The sequence below is a fragment of the Heterodontus francisci genome, chromosome 32, assembly GCF_036365525.1.
Source record: "Heterodontus francisci isolate sHetFra1 chromosome 32, sHetFra1.hap1, whole genome shotgun sequence".
Taxonomy (NCBI): domain Eukaryota; kingdom Metazoa; phylum Chordata; class Chondrichthyes; order Heterodontiformes; family Heterodontidae; genus Heterodontus; species Heterodontus francisci.
This window is the reverse complement of record NC_090402.1, coordinates 6,976,875-6,997,254: the sequence shown is the minus strand read 5'-3', so window position 1 is coordinate 6,997,254 and position 20,380 is coordinate 6,976,875. Positions and strand designations below refer to the sequence as shown.

Below are 20,380 nucleotides of genomic sequence, written 5' to 3'. Positions count from 1 at the left end.
CACAATAGGCCAGATGGCTTAGAAACATAGAAAATAGGAGCAGGAGTAGGCCATTCGGCCCTTCAAGCCTGCTCTGCCATTCATTATGATCATGGCTGATCATCCAACTCAGTAGCCTGTTCCCGCTTTCGCCGCATGCCCTTTGATCTCTTTAGACCCAAGCGCTATATCTAACTCCTTGAAAACATACAATGTTTTGGCCTCAACTGCTTTCTGTGGTAGCGAATTCCACAGGCTCACCACTCTCTGGGTGAAGAAATTTCTCATCTCAGTCCTGAAAGGTTTACCCCATATCCTTAGACTATGACCCTTGGTTCTGGACTCCCCCATCATCGGGAACATCCTTCCTGCATCTACCCTGTCATGTCCTGTTAGAATTTTATAGGTTTCTTTGAGATCCCCCCCTCACTCTTCTGAACTCCAACGAATATAATCCTAACCAACTTAATCTCTCCTCATATGTCAGTCCCACCATCCCAGGAATCAGGCTGGTAAACCTTTGCTGCACTCCCTCTATAGCAAGAACATCCTTCCTCAGATAAGGAGACCAAAACTGCACACAATATTCCAGGTATGGCCTCACCAAGGCCCTGTATAATTGCAGCAAGACATCCCTGCTCCTGTACTCTAATCGTCTCGCTATGAAGGCCAACATACCTTTGCCTTTTTTACTGCCTGTTGGACCTGCATGCTTACCTTCAGCGATTGGTGTACAAGAACACCCAGGTCTCGCTGCATATTCCCCCCTCTCAGTTTATAGCCCTTCAGATAATAATCTGCCTTCCTGTTTTTGCTACCAAAGTGGATAACCTCACATTTATCCACATTTATACTGCATCTGCCATGCATTAGCCCACTCACTCAACTTGTCCAAATCACCCTGAAGCCTCTCTGCATCCTCCTCACAACTCACCTTCTGTGCTGAGGGATTCTATAATTCTCTGTATAGCCTGCGGCACATGAACATTTCCTTGTGTCTCCTTGACCTGAAGTGGGCACAGTGCTCAAGGTGTACTCTGACCAGAATTGTTTAAGTGCAGCCTGAATCTAGAGTATGGGCCCAATCTGAGCCATTCCAGACTGCTTGGTACTAAGCTAAACTTGTCTGCAAATGCACCTTTAAATCTCTATGCTCAAGCTCCATACTTTAGCATTAGCTAAAATTGTAAATTGGGATGGTACATCACAAACCACAATAAAACTAGCCAGTGTATTTCCTTGTTTCCAATGAATTGGGATGCTACATTTAACAGGGAAAAATGTGCTGTTTAGGTGGTAGTTCGGTATTGGCCATCAAATTTGTAATCTACTCTAATTCTAATCAATGCACATGAAATAACAAGATGTACACTGACCCCAGTTCATGTGTTGACCTATAGTAAATGAATTAGTGTAGTACTTTATTAAATATTGAAACAATGCTTTCAAATTGTAATAAAGATGTAAAAATCCAGAGCCATCGGGTAGTGCTCCATTGAGCAATGGATACAAAGATGAAACATATCATGTACAAACATGATACAAAAAAATACATGAAACAGTACAAACATATCATGTATAATGTTTTCTTTAAAAAGACTTGAATTTATATAGCAGCTTGCATAACCTCAGATTTTTCTTAAAGCACTTTACAGCCAATGAAGCACTATTGAAGTGTAGTCACTGTTGTAACTTGGGAAACACGGCAGCCTAATTTCACACACCAAGATGCCGCAAACAGCAAGGAGATAAATGACCAAAGAATCTGTTTTCAGTGATGTTGTTTGAGGGATAAATATTAGCCAGGATCCCAGAGAGAACTCCCCTGCTTTTCTTCCAGTAGTGCCATGGGGTCTGTTACATCCACCTGTGAAGGCAGATGGTTTAACTTATCACTGAAAGAAGGCACATCCAACAGTGCAACACTCCCTCAGTACTGAATAGGAGTGTCAGCCATGATTTTGTGCTCAAGTCTCTGGAGTGGGACTTGATCCCACAACCTCTGACTCAGAGGTGAGAGAGCTACCAACTGAGCCATGGCTAACACCATTAATCTAATGTTTAGTTTAGTTTAGTTTAGAGATACAGCACTGAAACAGGCCCTTCGGCCCACCGAGTCTGTGCCGACCATCAACCACCCATTTATACTAATCCTACACTAATTCCATATTCCTACCACATCCCCACCTGTCCCTATATTTTCCCTACCAGCTACCTACACTAGGGGCAATTTCTAATGGCCAATTTACCTATCAACCTGCAAGTCTTTGGCATGTGGGAGGAAACCGGAGCACCCGGAGAAAACCCACGCAGACACAGGGAGAACTTGCAAACTCCACACAGGCAGTACCCGGAATCGAACCCGGGTCGCTGGAGCTGTGAGGCTGCGGTGCTAACCACTGCGCCACTGTGCCGAATGCTTGTTTTTGTTTTGGAGCCGACAATGCATTCTGTAGCAAGAGTACATGTTAGAAACTTGCTGTCAGTCTGTGATTGGCAATGAAGAATTGAGTGAGCAGTCTGGGAGAGTTCTCTGTTTAAATGTGTTGCTCATTCACCCTTCACCCCTCTAGCCCCCCTCCCCTCCACTAATGCCATTCAGCAACATGGTGTTTAGTTATTCCACCTGCTGCCCCCCCACCTATGTAAACAATTAAGGGCAACACTATTTGCACAGGTGATAAACCATCACCTTCTGCCTTAAATTTATTAGCAAAAGGTAAAAATTAAACTTTTTTTTGTCTTCATAGGAAACATTTGATGCTGGGCTGCAGGCTTTCCAACAGGAGGGGATCACTAATATTACAGCACTGAAGGACCAGTTACTGGCAACGAAACACATTCAGTCCAAAGCTATTGAAGCACGTCATGCTTCATTAATGAAAAGGTGGAATCAGCTTTTGGCCAATTCTGGTGAAAGGAAGAAGAAATTACTTGAAGCCCAGGAACATTTCAGAAAAGTAAGCATCTCAAAAATGAAATTCCTGCTTGTTAAGCAACTGGTCCACTGTTGTATAGTTTATTCTATCTTGAAATCAGAGCTGTGTGTATACATGTGTCTACTACTAAAGAAACGTTAAACATTCAGTCCCTCCACTACCAGTGCAACGTGACTGCTGTGTGTACCATCAACAAGAAGCACTGTAGCAACTCACCAGGATTCTTTGGCAGCACCTCCCAAACCCGCAACCTCCACCGCCAAGAAGGACAAGAGTTGCAGGAGAATGGGAGCACCATAACCTGCAAATTCCCCTCCAAGTCACACATCATCAAGACTTATCAAGAAAGCAAATGCACATGGGATACAGGGTAACTTGATAAGGTGGATTCAAAATTGGCTTAGCTGTAGGAGACAGAGAGTGATGACAGACGGTTGTTTTAGTGACTGGAAGCCAGTGTCCGGTGGCGCACCACGGGGATCTGTGCTGGGTCCCCTATTTGTCATTTATATAAACGACATAGATGACTATGTAGGGGGTAGGACCAGTAAGTTCGCGGACGACACAAAGATTGGCCGAGTGGTTAACAGTGAGGTTGAGTGTCTTGGGTTACAGGAAGATATAGACGGGATGGTCAAATGGGCAGAAAAGTGGCAGATGGAATTTAACCCTGAAAAGTGTGAGGTGATATACTTTGGAAGGAGTAATGTGACACAAAAGTATTCAATGAATGGTCTGACACTGGGAAGTTCTGAGGAACAAAGGGACCTTGGCGTGTTTGCCCATAGATCTCTGAAGGCAGAAGGGCAGGTTAATAGGGTGGTGAAAAAGGCATATAGGACACTTGTCTTTATCAATCGAGGCATAGATTACAAAATCAGGGAGGTCATGTTGGAGTTGTATAGAACTTTGGTAAGGCCACAGCTGGAGTACTGTGTGCAATTCTGGTCGCCACATTATAGGAAGGATGTGATTGCACTGGAGGGGGTGCAGAGGTGATTCACCAGGATGGTGCCTGGGATGGAACATTTAAGCTATGAAGAGAGGTTGGATAGGCTTGGGTTGTTTTTGCTGGAGCAGAGAAAGACTGAGGGGTGACCTGATCGAGGTGTACAAGATTGAGGGGCAAGGTCAGGGTGGATAGAGAGCAGCTGTTCCCCTTAGTTGAAGGGTCAGTTACGAGGGGTCACATGTTTAAGGTGAGGGGCAGGAGGTTTAAGGGGGATTTGAGGAAGAACATTTTTACCCAGAGGGTGGTGACGGTATGGAATGCACTGCCTGGGAGTGTGGTAGAGGCGGGTTGCCTCAATCCTTTAAAAGGTACCTTGATGAGCACTTGGCACGTCATAACATTCAAGGCTATGGGCCAAGTGCTGGTAAATGGGATTAGGTAGACAGGGTGGGTCAGTAAATTTGCAGATGATACAAAGGTTGGTGGAGTTGTGGATACCGAGGAGGGCTATTGTCGTCTGCAAAGGGACTTGGATAGGTTGCAGTGCTGGGCTGAAAAGTGGCAGATGGAGTTTAACCCTGAAAAGTGTGAGGTCGTCCATTTTGGAAGGACAAACATGAATGCAAAATACTGGGTTAACGGTAGGGTTCTTGGGCATGTGGAGGAGCAGAGAGACCTTGGGGTCTATGTGCATAGATCATTGAAAGTTGCAACTCAAGTGGATAGGGCTGTGAAGAAGGCATATGGGGTGTTAGCGTTCATTAGCAGAGGGATTGAATTTAAGAGCCGTGAGGTGATGATGCAGCTGTACAGGACCTTGGTAAGGCCTCATTTGGAGTACTGTGTGCAGTTCTGGTCGCCTCATTTTAGGAAGGATGTGGAAGCCTTGGAGAGGGTGCAGAGGAGATTTACCAGGATGTTGCCTGGAATGGAGAATAAGTCTTACGAGGAAAGGCTGAACATTCTAGGCCTCTTCTCATTAGAAAGGAGAAGGATGAGGGGTGACATGATAGAGGTTTATAAGATGATCAGGGGAATAGATAGGGTAGACAGTCAGAAACTTTTTCCCCGGGTGGAGCAAAGCGTTACAAGGGGTCATAAATTTAAGGTGAAGGGTGGGAGATATAAGGGGGATGTCAGGGGAAGGTTCTTTACCCAGAGAGTGGTCGAGGCATGGAATGCCTTGCCCGGGGAAGTTGTTGAGTCAGAAACTTTAGGGACTTTCAAAAGGCTTTTGGATAGGTATATGGATAAAGGAGAATGATGGGGTATAGATTAAATTGTCCTTGACAGAGGACAAAGGATCGGCACAACATTGTGGGCCGAAGGGCCTGTTCTGTGCTGTATGTTCTATGTTCTTTAATGCTTTGGTGCAGACTCGATGGGCCGAAGGGCCTCTTCTGCACTGTTATTCTGTGATCATCCTGATTTGAAACTATATTGCCGCTCCTTCGTGGCTGGGTCAAAAATCCTGGAACAGCCTCCCTAAGAGCACTGGATGTAGCTACGCCACATGGATTGCCGCAGTTCAAGAAGGTGGCTCACCACTACCTTCTCGAGGGCAATTAGTGACACCCATATCCCATGTCTTATTTACTGCTGTTATTCAACACTTGTTCATTCTTTCCCACAGCTTGAAGATCTCTTCTTGACCTTTGCTAAGAAAGCTTCAGCCTTTAACAGTTGGTTTGAGAACGCAGAGGAGGATCTTACAGACCCTGTGCGTTGCAACTCTCTGGAGGAGATCAAGGCCCTGCGCGAGGCTCATGAGGCCTTCCGCTCATCCTTGAGCTCGGCTCAGACGGACTTTAACCAGCTGGCTGAGCTTGATCACCAGATCAAGAGCTATCGGATGTTCTCTAACCCTTACACTTGGTTCACCATGGAAGCCCTGGAGGAGACTTGGAGAAATTTACAGAAAATCATAAAGGTAACAGCAGTTTTTCTTTAGAATATAAGGGAATGAGCGGGTTGCATAGTAACACCCTACTTTTCCCTCACCTTTTGTTCCCTGCTGTGAGCTCTCCACCTTTCCTAGCTGAGAAGATAGATTTCTGACCACCCTTCAGGTTTCTGCTAATACAGCTAGGCAGCCAGCTGCTGTGAACTGTGCAGGAGAGGCCTGGGCAGATGGCACTTAACTCCTTCTGGGGTAGGTTGAGACTCTTTTGCTGCCTTGTCATGGTGGAATGATGGTAGACAAGTGCTCATTGTATAGGGGACTGTAGGCACAAACCTGAACCATGCCACAGTACCCTGTCATCCCACTCTTAGAAGTGCAGGACTATCCAGACATTAAAATTCCTATTGATATTTTTAGCAGTTACCCATTATTTTTCCAGAAAGCCAAAGAAACAACAATATTTGCAAACAATTCTGCTGTTAAATTTGCTGTAGCACAAATTCAGAAGTGCATATATTTCAGCGTTGTTTATAATGCATTACAGGGTCAGCTGAAACAAAAACAAACTGCTGGAAATACACAGCAGGTCAAGCAGCATCTGTGGAGAGAAAGAGAGTTAACGTTTCAGGTCTGTGAACTTTCATCTGATAAAAGGTCAGAGACTGAAACATTAAGTTCTCTCCCCCAGGGCAGCTGGACTATTCTAAGGCACGATTAAATTATTGTTTAGAATCATTTTTGAGCTTTGCCCCATCCACCCCAACTGTAACTTCCAGTAAGGTCAGGTGCCACCAGCCTCTTCTGAACCTTTGCTGGCTCTTTAATCAGCCCATTTCTTCCAATTAGCTGCTACTCCCATCAAACATCTTCTGCACAATCCAGATTGGATTCACCAGTTCGTTCATTGCCCCTCTCTTTGGAGAGGAGGTGGAGCGGTGGGCACTTTACATTTGTTTTTTAAAACGATATTTAACATCAGGCCACTAAAGTATGACCTTCTCGGGGCTTTGTATGAGGTAGGATTTTGGTGCATGGTAACTCATTTGGATTATGTACGCGGCTTAGCTGGCCTCTGGTGTAGCACTAAAGCAATTTTATTTGTCACTTAACAGGAACGGGAGCTGGAATTGCAGAAGGAACAGAGGCGCCAGGAGGAGAATGATAAATTACGTCAGGAATTTGCACAACATGCAAATGCCTTCCACCAGTGGTTGCAGGAAACCAGGTGAGGTGTCCCTACCATATCCTTGGACCGCTTTGCAATGTACAGAATTCCAAGTGATCAGTTTCTGTTGCATGTGTATATAATGTGCAAGAGACTGGGTGAACCTTTTGTGTTGTATAGTGTTTATATTGTGTTTATTGGAATGATACCAGGTTAAATTGTGAGGACAAGTTGCATTCACTCGGCTCGTATTTCCTTGAGTATAAAAGAGAAAATATTTTCCCTGGTTGGAGAGTCCAGAACAAAGGGGCATAATGTTAAAATTAGAGCTAGGCCATTTAGGGGTGATGTCAAGAAACATTTCTCCACAGGGAGGGTGATGGAAATCTGAAACTCTTCCCCAAATGCTGTCAATTGCAAATTTCAAAACCGAGATCGTTGGGCTCTTTTCTTGGGTTATAAGGGTTATGGAACCAAGTCGGATAAATGCAGTTGTGGTGCAAATCAACTATGAATTAATTGAATGGCAGGACAGGCTTGAGGGGCTGCATGGCCTCCTCCTGTTCCTATGTATGTAATGTGCAGCCATTGGCTGTTCTTCATGTGTGAGTCTACACAGTGAATGTTGGCAGGCTGTAGAACAGCATGGCATAAGAGTAGAGTTTGATCCAGTCCTTGCCTGATGGCAGCACTGGTGCACTTTAATAAAAGCAAAATACTGCGGATGCTGGAAATCTGAAATAAAAACGGTTATATTAAGGTTGACAATAGAATGAAGAAAAAGATAAAACCATACAATCACATTTTATCATCACTAAAATGACTGGTATGACACAGCAATAATGGGAGGCACAGTGGTTAGCACCGCAGCCTCACAGCTCCAGCGACCCGGGTTCAATTCTGGGTAATGTCTGTGTGGAGTTTGCAAGTTCTCCCTGTGTTTGCGTGGGTTTCCTCCGGGTGCTCCGGTTTCCTCCCACAGCCCAAAAGACTTGCAGGTTGATAGGTAAATTGGCCATTATAAATTGCCCCTAGTATAGGTAGGTGGTAGGGGAATATAGGGACTGGTGAGGATGTGGTAGGAATATGGGATTAGTGTAGGATTAGTATAAATGGGTGGTTAATGGTCGGCACAGACTCGGTGGGCCGAAGGGCCTGTTTCAGTGCTGTATCTCTAAATCTAACATCTAAACGGTAGAAATACTCAAGAAGGTCTGACAGCATCTGTCTGTGGAGAGAGAAGCAGAGTTAATGATTCAGGTCAGTGACCCTTCTTCAGAACTAGCAGATATTAGAAATGTGAAAGATTTTAAGCAAGTAAAGTGGGGGTGGGGCAAGAGATAACCAAGGAGAAGGTGTAGATAGGACAAGGTCACACAATAGCTGACCAGAAGGTCATGGAGCAAAGGCAATCAATATGTTAATGGTACTTTAATGCAGGGAGCATGAACCTAGGCTGAACTGCCCTTTCACTTGCCAAAGCCAACTGTAGGACCCACCATTGCCCTTGTTGAGTCCATTTTTGCTCATCCTCAGGGATAAAATGGTGGGGTGGGGGGTGGAAATGTGGGGAGGCCTTCCTAATCTATAATTCAACCATGGGTTGAATTTATCCCTTCGAGTCATAAATCTTTTAAACTTTGCACTTTTAAACATTCCTGTAAAGAGATAATTGTGGGATTTACTTTGGTCATGATAATAAATTTCAGTTTGAAGGAGCCGTGGAGTCCTTCGTCCCTGTCCCAGTGTCTGTGCTAGCTCCACATGGAGCTGTCTACTCTTATCCTATTTGCCTGCTCTTTACCCTCAGCCTTTTAAGCATTTCTTTAATTCCCGCTTGAATGTTGTGGTCGACTCAACTTTGCTAGTGATTTGTGGTAATAATGCATTCCATGTTTGAAAGGCCTTTTGCGTGGATAAAAATCTTTCCAGCCTCAAAAATACTGACAACTTTTTTATTGAATGTTTCTGTTCAGTAATGTAACTCCCATTTCTTTAAGTGATGGTTACTGATGTTTGTTGCATTTTGATGAATTCAGTTTGATGTTGATTAATGAATTTTGTTGTTCTCTCCTCTCCTTGCCCCATCTGGAATTTCCTCTCCTCTCCTGCTGCCTGATGCTTGGATGCTGTCTACAGGACCTACCTACTGGATGGGTTAATATCGCTTTTCGTTTTGTACTTTGCTATGATCTTGTCTGCCTCTTACTTGCTGCAGTCTTTTATTTGTTTTTTTTTCTCTTGGTTTATTTTGTGGTGGAGTCAACACTTGGCTGATCTCCAGTTTCAAAGCATGTTGGTGAAAGTGACTGTTCTATTCAATAAATAAGTAAGAAAATGGGACTTGCAAGTGAAGCTCAGCTATTCTATTAATATCTCGCCCTTTTGCATCATTTAAAACACTGCTGATTTTTTTTTCAATCTGGAGGGAGGGGTTAATTTGTCAGAGACTAAGATATTAATTTCCTCCCAGAATCACGAATAAAATCCAATATTTGTTAATGGCTATATATGACCAATAGGAGAGAGTATATTAATATAAAAGCATGTGGATTCTGGAAATCTGAAATAAAATCAAAAATGCCAGAAACACACAGCAGGTCTGGCAGTATCTGTGGAGAGAGAAACAGTTAACATTTCAGGTGTTGGCTTTCATCTGGACTGGTCATCGACCTGAAACGTTAATTCTGTTACTTTTGCCACAGATGCTACCAGATCTGAGTTACTTTCAGCATTTTGTTTTTTGAGAATATTGATCTCCGTCTTGGGCACTCAGTGGGCTAAAGTTTGCAAAATTGTCAGTCACAGTCCATTTTTCAAAGTCCTGGGTTAAGAGTGGAGGATAGAAACTTTTGATGCTGCTGAAGATTAGTGTATATTACCTTAATATTTCCACAATCCTGCTAACCCTTGGAAGCCTGACTCCATGTGGCACATTGTCTCAGTGAAAATTCCAGTACCTGCTTGAGTACGCTGTTCAGTAGGCAATGGAAACTTGTGTACTCTATGAAAGTTTGAGCCAGCAGACGCGAAGTGTGGAGTATGGGCCAATTAAGACAAGGTGATGAATGCATGGATTTGAAGTAGGACAGGATGAAGATGATCATTAAATCATTTGGGTGTACATACACCACAGACCATACAGCGCTACTTGTCCTTTGAGTCAAAGACTTTTACAGCATGAGCATGCAGGAAGTTATATTTTAACATTGTCTTCAGTTCTAAGCTTGATTTTATACATTTTCTTTTCAACCACATCTTCTTTTTCCTATTAGTATAGCCTATCGTCGTGTCATTCATGTGTATCAGTATGAAGTTGGGGATGATCTGGCTGGAAGGTTTTTCTTTCTTTCCTCCTGGTTTTTATGTGTTATTTGTAATGCGTTTGCTTTCTGAATGGTACTAACATCACTGCTGCAAGCTCACAGCTTTTGTAGTAAATTCTTCAAGGGACAGAGCTTGTTGTGTAAAAGAAATGGGTGTGTGCCACCATACTGCCCCTCCCAGCATCTTTGGTAGGTGTAACTTTGCATGTGCTAACTGGTGGCAGTGGGTCCCACTTGGCTTTTTGCCTGAGTGTGAGAAATGAAGGATGATTAAACTTGGGATCTGTGTCATGGAGATTTGTTGTGGATATCCATCTTTTTTCTTTGCTCCTCTTCTGGAGGCATTGACTCCTTCCTGGGCACCTCCACTATCTTGCCAACTGATCAATATGCCCATAGCTGTGTCAGCATGTTCTCTAGCCACTGGATGCATTGTATTGAAGAACTATTCTGTGCTCGCCAAGCATGCATAAATGCGCAATGCAATCAAGAGTAGCTGGCTAGAAATAGAGAGCAGAAAGCCGAGCTGATTTTCTTTTCTACAGTACCCCCTACCTCAAACACACTGAGGCCAATTTGGAAACCACCTACCGCCACCCTAGCTAAGGTCAGGTGAATTCAGCAGAGTTTAAACGTGGTACGTTGCTGATCGTCTGGTTCAGCTATTCGCTGAGATGAGGGCAAGTGGCAGTTCTTGTTTCCGTAAATGGCTTAAAGTTTTCAGAGCCCAGGTGGCATATAAGCAGCCATCTCACCTCACGTGTGCCCCATGAGACTTAATTTGATTCAAGGTTTGTTCATCCCAGACTGTTTACATACTGCTTAGAGTCTGAGGGCAGATTTTTTTTTAAATCCCACTGGAGATTTGAAACCAATTCAGTACTCTCTAGAATTGATTTTCCTTCTGTGCCTTTCTGATGCAAAGCTTAATTCAGAGCACTCTGTTTGAAACCTGGTTGGTGATATCCCTCTTCACAGTTTAAGCTTCAAGGTGTTTAGCATAGTTAGCAGCTCTGTTACTTAGTCTTGAATTCACTTTTCTAAAACTGCACACTTTGTAAAATACCATTTGGATTGTGTTATTAAAAAATTGGTTCATTTATTCACATGGTTTAAACATGAATCCTCAAGCTAGCAGACTTTTACCCTATTGCATCATATATATGATCAATGTGAGTGCCAGTCTGTCCCACAGAGCAGCCTGCAGGTAAAATACCCTGTTCACTTACCACTTGACAAATCCAAGTGTGATTGGGCCGATTCTTGGATGTCTGAGTGACCCCTGTGTCTGAGCAGAACACAAGAGATGGGCCGTGTGGACAGCCAGGCAAGCCACTTGATCAAGAATGCAAGATGTCTGTCCTGAATGATGATTGCACTATGGGAGAGTCTCTTTTTTTTTGAGGTGATACCTCCATTGGTTACTTTCGATTGCCCTGAGGACTGGTTCACACCAGTTTTCAACAAGTAGCACAACATTATCAGTAGAGTACTTCATTTGAAAGAAGTGAGCAACCTCACTTTGCATTCAGAGGAAGGGTTTATATTGAGCCTTAGTGTTAATTTTAATAGTTATAATCTTTTCTGAAATTTAATAGTAGTCACCCAGCATGGGGATTCTGTTGCTAAAATAACACTACAGAAACTCAGCAAAGCGGGATATACACCATTAAAACGATTTAAATTTTCTCTCTGAACTGCTTTCTTGTGTAATTGGAGACTGCTTTACAACATGAACATGAGTTTATTTTCACAGAACTGTTAATTCTGAATTGGTTTGCGTGATGTAACATTTGCCTTTGCTCTGAGTTAAATTTAATGAAAAAACAACTGTTGAAACTGGTTGAGTTGCAGCTGTAGAAAGAACAGTTTGTAGACTTGAGAATTAATTCCAGATTTCACATATGCAGACCAACACAGACTGATGATTAAGTGTTAACATTTTTAAAATGGACAATATCCAACTTATTTTCTCTTTCCCAATATGATTCATGCACCTTCTATGCTTTGGAGACCAGGTAATTTGCTCCTAGGCCTCTACTTTACTTTAATTGCTCCAGTTATTAGGACGCATGCCACAGTGCCCTAGTGATCACTTGCCCTTTGATAGCTCACTTGTTAAGAGCATGGCTGAGATTGGGAACTGGGCTCAATGGAGGAGGGATCGAGTTTGTGTCTCTATCATAGTCTTTTTAATAAAAGAGCTTGACCATTTGAATCCTAAGTAACTGCATTTGGGCTGGCTACAAAAGCAAAATACTGCTGATGCTGGAAGTCTGAAACAAAAACAGAAAATGCTGGAAATACTCAGCAGGTCAGGCAGCATCTGTGGAGGGAAAAATAGTTAATTTTTCAGGTCTGTGTGACCTTTCATCAGATCCTAATGAAAGGTCTCTCAGACCTGAAACATTAACTACCATTGTTGACAAAAAAACTGCTTGTTGGTTTGCCCAGACATATTGAGATGAGGTACTCACTGCTGTAGAACAGGGGAGGGGGGCTTGAAAGCAGAAGCAAAACTGTACCCTTGCCAGTGTACAGACTGCTCTGCCTCAAACCTGTTGTGCCTTCTTCCCATGTCTTATTTTTCTACATTTTTCACAGAGCTCCTTTTTCACTATACAAGGCATCCTTGTCATGTAGAGAAGCTGAGCACTTCCTACCCTAGATTGTAGGATACTGCAGGGAAAATTAGATATACCAATTTTGTCCCTGCAACCAACAGAAATTTTTTTAATAACTCCCAGCTGCAGTGACTGGCAGTCTTGAACCTTGAATTTGCGACCATCTTGTCATTGAGATGGTTAGTTTTGGTTATTTTAGATAATTTGCATCTATTTTTAAATGTAGTACAGAACATAGGCCTTTTAAGTCCCGAGTGCAGGGAACTCATACCTGTTGCTACTTTGTTTAATTCTTTGATACTCCTTTGTTTTCTGGCAAGCATCATTGATTTTTAACTGGGTAACCAATCAGTATCTGTCCTCTGGTTCTATGATTGATTGTAATTCACTCTTTTAATCAGCATGGAATCTTCACCAGGATTTTTTTCTTTTAAGTTACCCCCTATATAGTGTGCATTGTTCCATTTAGATTATTTTCTAATTGTGTTCAATCTGATTACCAGGTCTTGCATGGTGGAGGAGTCAGGGACACTTGAGTCGCAGCTTGAGGCAACCAAGGTAGGGCTAGTTTCATCATTCTTCTTTATTAGAATAAAGCTTTGAATGTTTGAACTTCCATCAAGTGGAACATGGTCTATACAAATTTTCAAAATGAAAGTTTTGAGGGCAAATTGTGAAAGACTGGTTGGTTAGTGAATCAATAACACAAGGACAAAGACTGAAGATCATCACTAGAAGAATGGGAGAAGGAAAGTTAAAAGATATTTTTCAGCATAGAGGGTTATTAAAACATTGACGAGCAAGATTATATAAGGATACGATGATAGGGAAAAGGAAATGGGATTAGTGTAGGTAGTTCCACTGGAGCTGAGAAAATTCTCCTCATGCCGTAGTAGTATCAAAGGAACTTCATCACAGCTTTATTTTTGAATCTCGTTTAAACCAGTACTGACTCACCAAAGCTTCGGTATAGTGTTTTAAGTTAAACAGAACCCTCATGGAGTTTGATTCTATTGTGAAGAAGCCTGTGATTTATTCACTTATACATAAAGCAACTGAAGGACCAGCAAAATTACTAGTTTTAGAATCTAAAATTGAACATCTCAGTTTGATTCCTGTATTCAGATCTTTGATTTAGTAATGAAACTGGAGAAAACGTTTGGTGCGGCAATGATCTTTTGTAACTATTAACAATTTGAACATGTTTTCATCCTTTGTGATTTCCCTTTGGAATGCCAGCTATTCATTGGATTCTTGCACATACGGCTGGATGGAAGGGGAACCAGTGATATAAAGAAGTAGAGGAGGTGATAGAGAGAACCAGGCTTAAGATATTAGGGTAGGTTCCTTGTGCGGAAGTGTCCACATTCTTTGACTGCTCATTCACAGAGAAAACATCAGGAAATTCGGGCAATGAGAAGTCAGCTGAAAAAGATTGAAGACCTTGGGGCAGCTATGGAGGAAGCCTTGATTTTGGACAACAAATACACCGAGCACAGCACTGTGGGATTGGCACAGCAATGGGACCAGCTAGATCAACTGGGAATGAGAATGCAACATAACCTGGAGCAACAGATACAGGCCAGGTAATCACCAATAGTTGGGAAAATCTGTGCACAACTGAAACATACATCATGTAGTGCTCAGGTGACAAAACCAGATGTGCTGGCAGGTAATCCACTAGTTCTGTGCCCTCTGCTCTTTGTTTTCCATTTGCTGCTTCCAATCCAAGTATACCTACTAAGTTGATCTGTTTTACAATAAAAAGCAGTGAGAGCGGCACCGCATGCTGGAGCTCCAGTTGGTGATGAGGTGTCGATGGGTTGGACTGCCTTCAGCTTCTGGCCTCAGTGATGAGAGTCTAGTGCTCATTTGTCATTCTTGGAAACCTGCTAACATCTTGGGTTTGGTACCTTAATGCCTATTGCTTTCATGCGATCCATACAATATAGGATAGATTTTACATATTCATGTTTCTGATAGAGTTAACGTGACAAGTGCATATTGGGAACCTAGACAGTTACACATTTGCACACCACAATCTCCCATTTGTAAAATCTATATATTTATGAAAAATACCACTAATCCATTTCTTATTTTATAGGAACACAACTGGTGTAACAGAGGAAGCCCTTAAAGAATTCAGCATGATGTTCAAGTAAGTGAGTTTTTGATGGAGCATTCAGTGCAGTATGCAGCCTCTCCTACCATAGTAAAATATTTTAACTTTTTTTTTTCTGCCAAGGCACTTTGACAAAGACAAATCAGGACGCCTAAACCATCAGGAATTTAAATCATGCTTGCGCTCCTTGGGTTACGATTTGCCGATGGTAGAGGAAGGAGAACCAGACCCTGAATTTGAAGCAATATTGGATGCTGTTGATCCTAACCGGTGAGACCAGTCTGTGGCAAAATAAATTCTAGTATAATGAGATGTTAAACTTAGGATGTGAGAAGCTGAGGGCTTGGCTAGTTTCTCTTTTTTTCTAAGCTATGCAGACTAGCTTCCAGCTGCCTGAGTTAACTGGTCTCGCTCATTGGCATTAGGGACATAAACTGGGGCACTAAAGCCATTTGTAGAGAGGGGGAAATTACCCACAGTTCCCCCTCCTGATTGCTCACCAGCAATGTATCCGATGAGATGATGCATCCTACAGTAGAACAACTAGTTAACACTTGCTGTGCAGACTCTCATGACTAATGGTCATGTGGCTGAGGCTTGAGAGGCCTGCACACTTAATGCTGTATCTGAGCAGCAAGTCTTGATGCCTTTATTGGGGTGATTGCATGAAGCAAAACCACTTACAGCTTAGAATAGCTGTTTATCATAGTCACACAAGGATTTAGCCATCTTATTATCTAAGTTCCTCTTCAACTCCACTGGCACTGGAAATGTAAAAAGCTGTGAAGAAAAATGGTTTTCCATTTTTTTTTTAAAATTGAAGTAGAATTTTGTTTTTCTTGCGTATTAATGTCTGCTTCGTTCGGTTTGCAGAGATGGATATGTATCACTACAGGAATACATGGCCTTCATGATCAGCAGAGAAACAGAGAACGTTAAGTCTAGCGAGGAGATTGAGAGTGCTTTCCGTGCCCTCAGCTCAGAAGGAAAAGCGTTTGTCACGCGTGAAGAACTCTATCAGGTAATGCAGCAACTCTTTAAACGGTTTACAGGCTACTCGTGGACTTTTCCTTCTGAAAACAAATGAATTAAGGATTATTGAGTGGAGAGTGAAACTTTGCAGCTTGCTCATAGGATATGTTGGTAATGACTTTGGTTCAACCACTAATGCCACTTTTACATTATTCACAATATATAGTAATGATTCAGAGGAGGGAACTAAATGTAATATCTCCAAATTTGCAGATAACACAAAACTGGGTGGGAGGGTGAGTTGTGAGGAGGATGCAGAGAGGCTTCAGGGTGATTTGGACAAGTTGAGTGGGTAAATGTACGGCAGATACAGTATACTGTGGATAAATGTGAGGTTATCCACTTAGGTAGTAAAATTAGGAAGGCAGATTGTTATCTGAATGACTAAACTCTGAGGAGAATATGCAACGAGACCTGGGTGTTCTTGTACACCAATCGCTGAAGGTAAGCATGCAGGTCCAACAGGCAGTAAAAAAGGCAAAGGTATGTTGGCCTTCATAGCGAGAGGATTCAAGTACAGGAGCAGGGATGTCTTGCTGCAGCCACATCTGGAATATTGTGTGCAGGAAGGATGTTCTTGCTGTAGGAGTGCAGCAAAGGTTTACCAGACTGATATATGAGGAGAGATTGAGTTGGTTGGGAATATATTTTCTGGAGTTCAGAAGAGCGCGTAGAAATCTATAAAATTCTAACAGGAATTGACACGGTAGATGCAGGGAGAGTCCAGAACCAGGGGTCATAGTCTAAAGGCCAAGGGGTAAACCTTTCAGGACTGAGATGAGAAGTTTCTTCACCTAGAGAGTGGTGAGCCTGTGGAATTCACTACCACAGAAAGCAGTTGAGGCCAAAACATTGTATGTTTTCAAGAAGGAGTTAGATATAGCTCTTGGCTCTAAAGGGATCTAAGGATGTGGGGCCAAAGTGGGAACAGGTTACTGAGTTAGATGATAATGAATGGCGCAGCAAGCTCTAAAGGCCTACTCCTGCTATTTTCTATGTTTACATGGACACTAGACTATGGTGACCATGAGCCAGCTGTGTGTTTACAGTGCTGGCTCCAGCTCACTGGTGTGTACCATGACCATAGTTTACTTTATGATCAAATGATTTGGTAAACCAAAACCTAACCACTGTGTTCATAAGATTGAGCTAATGTATTGAAATTTTTCTCCCTTGTTTCTAGAACTTGTCAAGGGAGCAGGCCGATTACTGCCTTTCACACATGAAGCCGTACACAGATAGCAAAGGCAGAGAGATTCCTTCAGCCTTTGACTATGTGGAATTCACACGATCATTGTTTGTGAACTAAAGCTCCCAAAATCTAAGCGTTATTTACTAACATTAGCTCTGCATGTCTGTGTCTAATCTCCGTGCAACTATAAATCGTGCCGTCAGACTTCAGTAAACTCGCTTGCTTGTGCTTTGCTTGGAAACTTTTTTTTTACTACCATAATCAATGCAGTGTGCTGAATAAACACTACTGATAAAAACTGGAATATGATTGTTGTACTTGTGGAGCAGTTAACACAGCAGTTGATTGGCTGGTGTTTTCCTACATGTAGCTACATTGTTCAAGCTTCTGCATTAGCAAATGTAACAAAGCCATTGTCCCTCATCCACAATTGGCTTAAATATCTTTGATCTGTTTTTGCCACAACTGAAAAAGGAAAATGGGCGTAATGAACTAGTAATCGAGACCACAGGTTCAAATCCCACAACAGTTGGTGGAATTGAAAGCTCGTCTCAGTAATAGTGCCGTGAAACTAGCGTCGATTGTCGTGAAAACCCACAACAATGTGGCTGACTCATAACTGTCATCTGAAATGTCCCAGCAAGCCACTCAGGTGTCAAGATGGGCAACAACTACTCGCTTTGCCAGCGATACCCAGATCCCATGAAAAAATACAAGATATCTGCATATTCAAAAAGAAATTATATTTATCATTCTAAGTACTTTTTATATCTTAGACCTCCATTTTTGGTTTGTTTATTTCATGAGTTGTATTTTATCTTACCTTCCTTTACAACAATGACTACACTGAAAGTACTTCATTGGCTATAAAGCACTTTGGAACATCTGGTTGTTGTGAAAAGCAAAGTCTTTCTTACTGCCCCTACCCAAATAATGGCAGAGGGCCCCCCAAATCACTACAACCTGCAAAATCTGCCATCGCTTTCATCCCAGCATCGCTATCTCGCTGGTATTATTTATATATTGCAGCAGGAAAACTGACAAATGCTTCCTAATTTCCACAGTTACTTGAATAAATGTATTTAATCATTTGGACAACAGTTAAAAGTGTGCAACCTTTAACATTAATCTTTAAAAGAGAAAAGAACCGTAGTCTGACCTAAGTGCCGATTAAATTTCAACAGAATAGTTACAAGATGTAGTTGTGTCCCCCTTTCAAGGTTACATGGTTAATGTTTGGCTTGGTTACAATCCTATGTGGGGTTCTGGGATATCACCTCATTAGCATACTGAGTGGGGGGCCTTGGCCAGGGTGGTCACGGAAAAAGAGTCTGATCTGCCCCAAGAGACAGGAAACAATCACTTCGTTCTACAAACATTTTTTTTCCTCCAGTAAGCCTATGTTAGTGAGAGGGTGCCCCCCTCACAGACATAGATCTTCAAAGGTCCAGACCATATCTCTGGTCTGAACCCTCAAGTTGGACTACAAATCCCACCTATAAAATGCCCATATTCCTCTTCTCAATCAGCCCACCCATTGACAAGAAGATTCCTGAGACACTGAGGTCACAGGTTTCCCCAATAGGAGTCCCTAACACTGTCCACATTACTGGCCTGGGAACTCTAATATAAGATAGGCACCCACCTGATGCAGATTCTGCTGGGTTACAGCCAGTGTGCTTCATCTGGAGTTAGAGCAGAGGTATACCACCAGGGCCAAGGAATTTCAGTCCCTTAGTCTTTGCATAGAATATACAGCACAAACACAGACCAATTGGCCAAGCAAGTCTATATCTGTATTTATGCTCCACTCGAGCCTCCTCCCATCTAACTCGATCAGTGTAACCCTCTCTTTCCTGCTCCCTCCTGTGCTTATCTAGTTTCCCCTTAAATACATTTATACTATGTGCCTCATCTACTCCTAGTGATAGCAACTTCTACATTCTCACCACTCAAGGGAATATTTAAATATTCTTGTGCAAGTAAAACTTTAGGAACGCTAAACTTTCAACAGAAACGGCTTATTTGGAATATTAAAAAAATGTGTATACTACATTGTACAACCTGTGAACATGGAGAAGGTAAGTGGAAAAATCCTCCAGCTACACTTCAGAGATGAACCAGACCATCTCTAGGTCTTCAGTCAATCTGCTACTTCATTAGCAAGCTGCTCAAGTATAATCATCTCCCTTGGTCCTTGCTTTGTTAGTTCAGCACTCAGCTGCCAGACTTTCACACTTCCTTCTGCATTACCAGCTGCAAGAAGCTCAGGTTGCTTGGGGTTAAATGCCAGGCAGTAAACTGGTGTCCTTCCTGCATTCTGCTCAATAGAAACTGCAGGACAAAGAGAGTTCTGCCCAAGGTCAAATATCAGGACAGTTCCTGTAGGAATAAAAAAAAGTTCCTTTCAATCTTCAAGGGTGAAAAATCCCTTTACACAACAAAATATGAATGTTCGTTAACCATTTCAGGTAGAGAAATTGGAAAGAATAAATCAAAATGTTTCAAACACAAAACTTTAATCCTTAATTATTTTGATATTTCAAACTGAATAGAATGTAAATTTCCACTAACGTTTGCCATAAACCTGGGCTAAGACTATGGAACACACTGGCCATATCTCACAATCTCATAAATAAGACACCGTTTGCATTTCTATAGCACCTTTAATGTATTAAAATGCCCCAAAGTATTTCACAGGTGTATCATCAAACGTAATTTGACGCCAAGCCACATAAGGTGATCAAAGGCCTGGTCTCAAAGGTAGATTTTAAGGAGCGTCTTCAAGGAGGAGATCAACGTGGAGAAGTTTAGGGAGGAATTCCAGAGTTTGCAGTCAAGGCAGATGCCAATGATGAAGTGGTGAAAATCAAGGATGTGCCAGAGGCCAGAATTGGAGGAGCATAGAGATCTCAGGGTTGTTGGGCTGGAGGGATTTGCAAACAAGGATGAGAATTTTAAAATCGAGGCGTTGCCAGATCAGGAGCCAATGTAGGTCAGAGAGCCATGGAGGTGATGGGTGAACAGGACTTGGTGCAAAAGAAAGACTTGCACTTATATAGCATCTGTCTGGTCCAGTATGTGGCACTGGGAGTAATCCAGACATTACTATCCTGGAGGTCCTTATTCTAGAGCTCCTTGAAATT

General features: G+C 42.4%; 2 protein-coding genes across 7 annotated transcripts in view; one reads left to right on the top strand and one right to left on the bottom strand.

Moving 5' to 3' along the window:
• Positions 1-17,538, top strand: part of sptan1 (spectrin alpha, non-erythrocytic 1) — a 135,943-nt gene extending 118,405 nt beyond the window's left edge. For 3 of the 4 annotated variants that reach the window (XM_068012118.1, XM_068012115.1, XM_068012114.1), the window contains 10 exons: positions 2,730-2,939; positions 5,504-5,800; positions 6,886-6,998; positions 9,078-9,095; positions 13,392-13,446; positions 14,278-14,474; positions 14,993-15,046; positions 15,134-15,280; positions 15,884-16,031; positions 17,226-17,538. In XM_068012118.1, coding sequence (XP_067868219.1) covers positions 2,730-2,939; positions 5,504-5,800; positions 6,886-6,998; positions 9,078-9,095; positions 13,392-13,446; positions 14,278-14,474; positions 14,993-15,046; positions 15,134-15,280; positions 15,884-16,031; positions 17,226-17,351 — 1,365 coding nt within the window. In that variant the 3' untranslated portion in view covers positions 17,352-17,538. The remainder of the gene's footprint in view (positions 1-2,729; positions 2,940-5,503; positions 5,801-6,885; positions 6,999-9,077; positions 9,096-13,391; positions 13,447-14,277; positions 14,475-14,992; positions 15,047-15,133; positions 15,281-15,883; positions 16,032-17,225) is intronic. The other variant, XM_068012117.1, reaches the window with a different exon arrangement.
• dync2i2 (dynein 2 intermediate chain 2) overlaps positions 4,869-20,380 on the bottom strand; it is a 66,938-nt gene continuing 51,426 nt past the window's right edge. For 2 of the 3 annotated variants that reach the window (XM_068012119.1, XM_068012120.1), the window contains exon 8: positions 16,103-19,616. In XM_068012119.1, the coding sequence (XP_067868220.1) occupies positions 19,378-19,616 (239 nt within the window). In that variant the 3' untranslated portion in view covers positions 16,103-19,377. The other variant, XR_010968979.1, reaches the window with a different exon arrangement.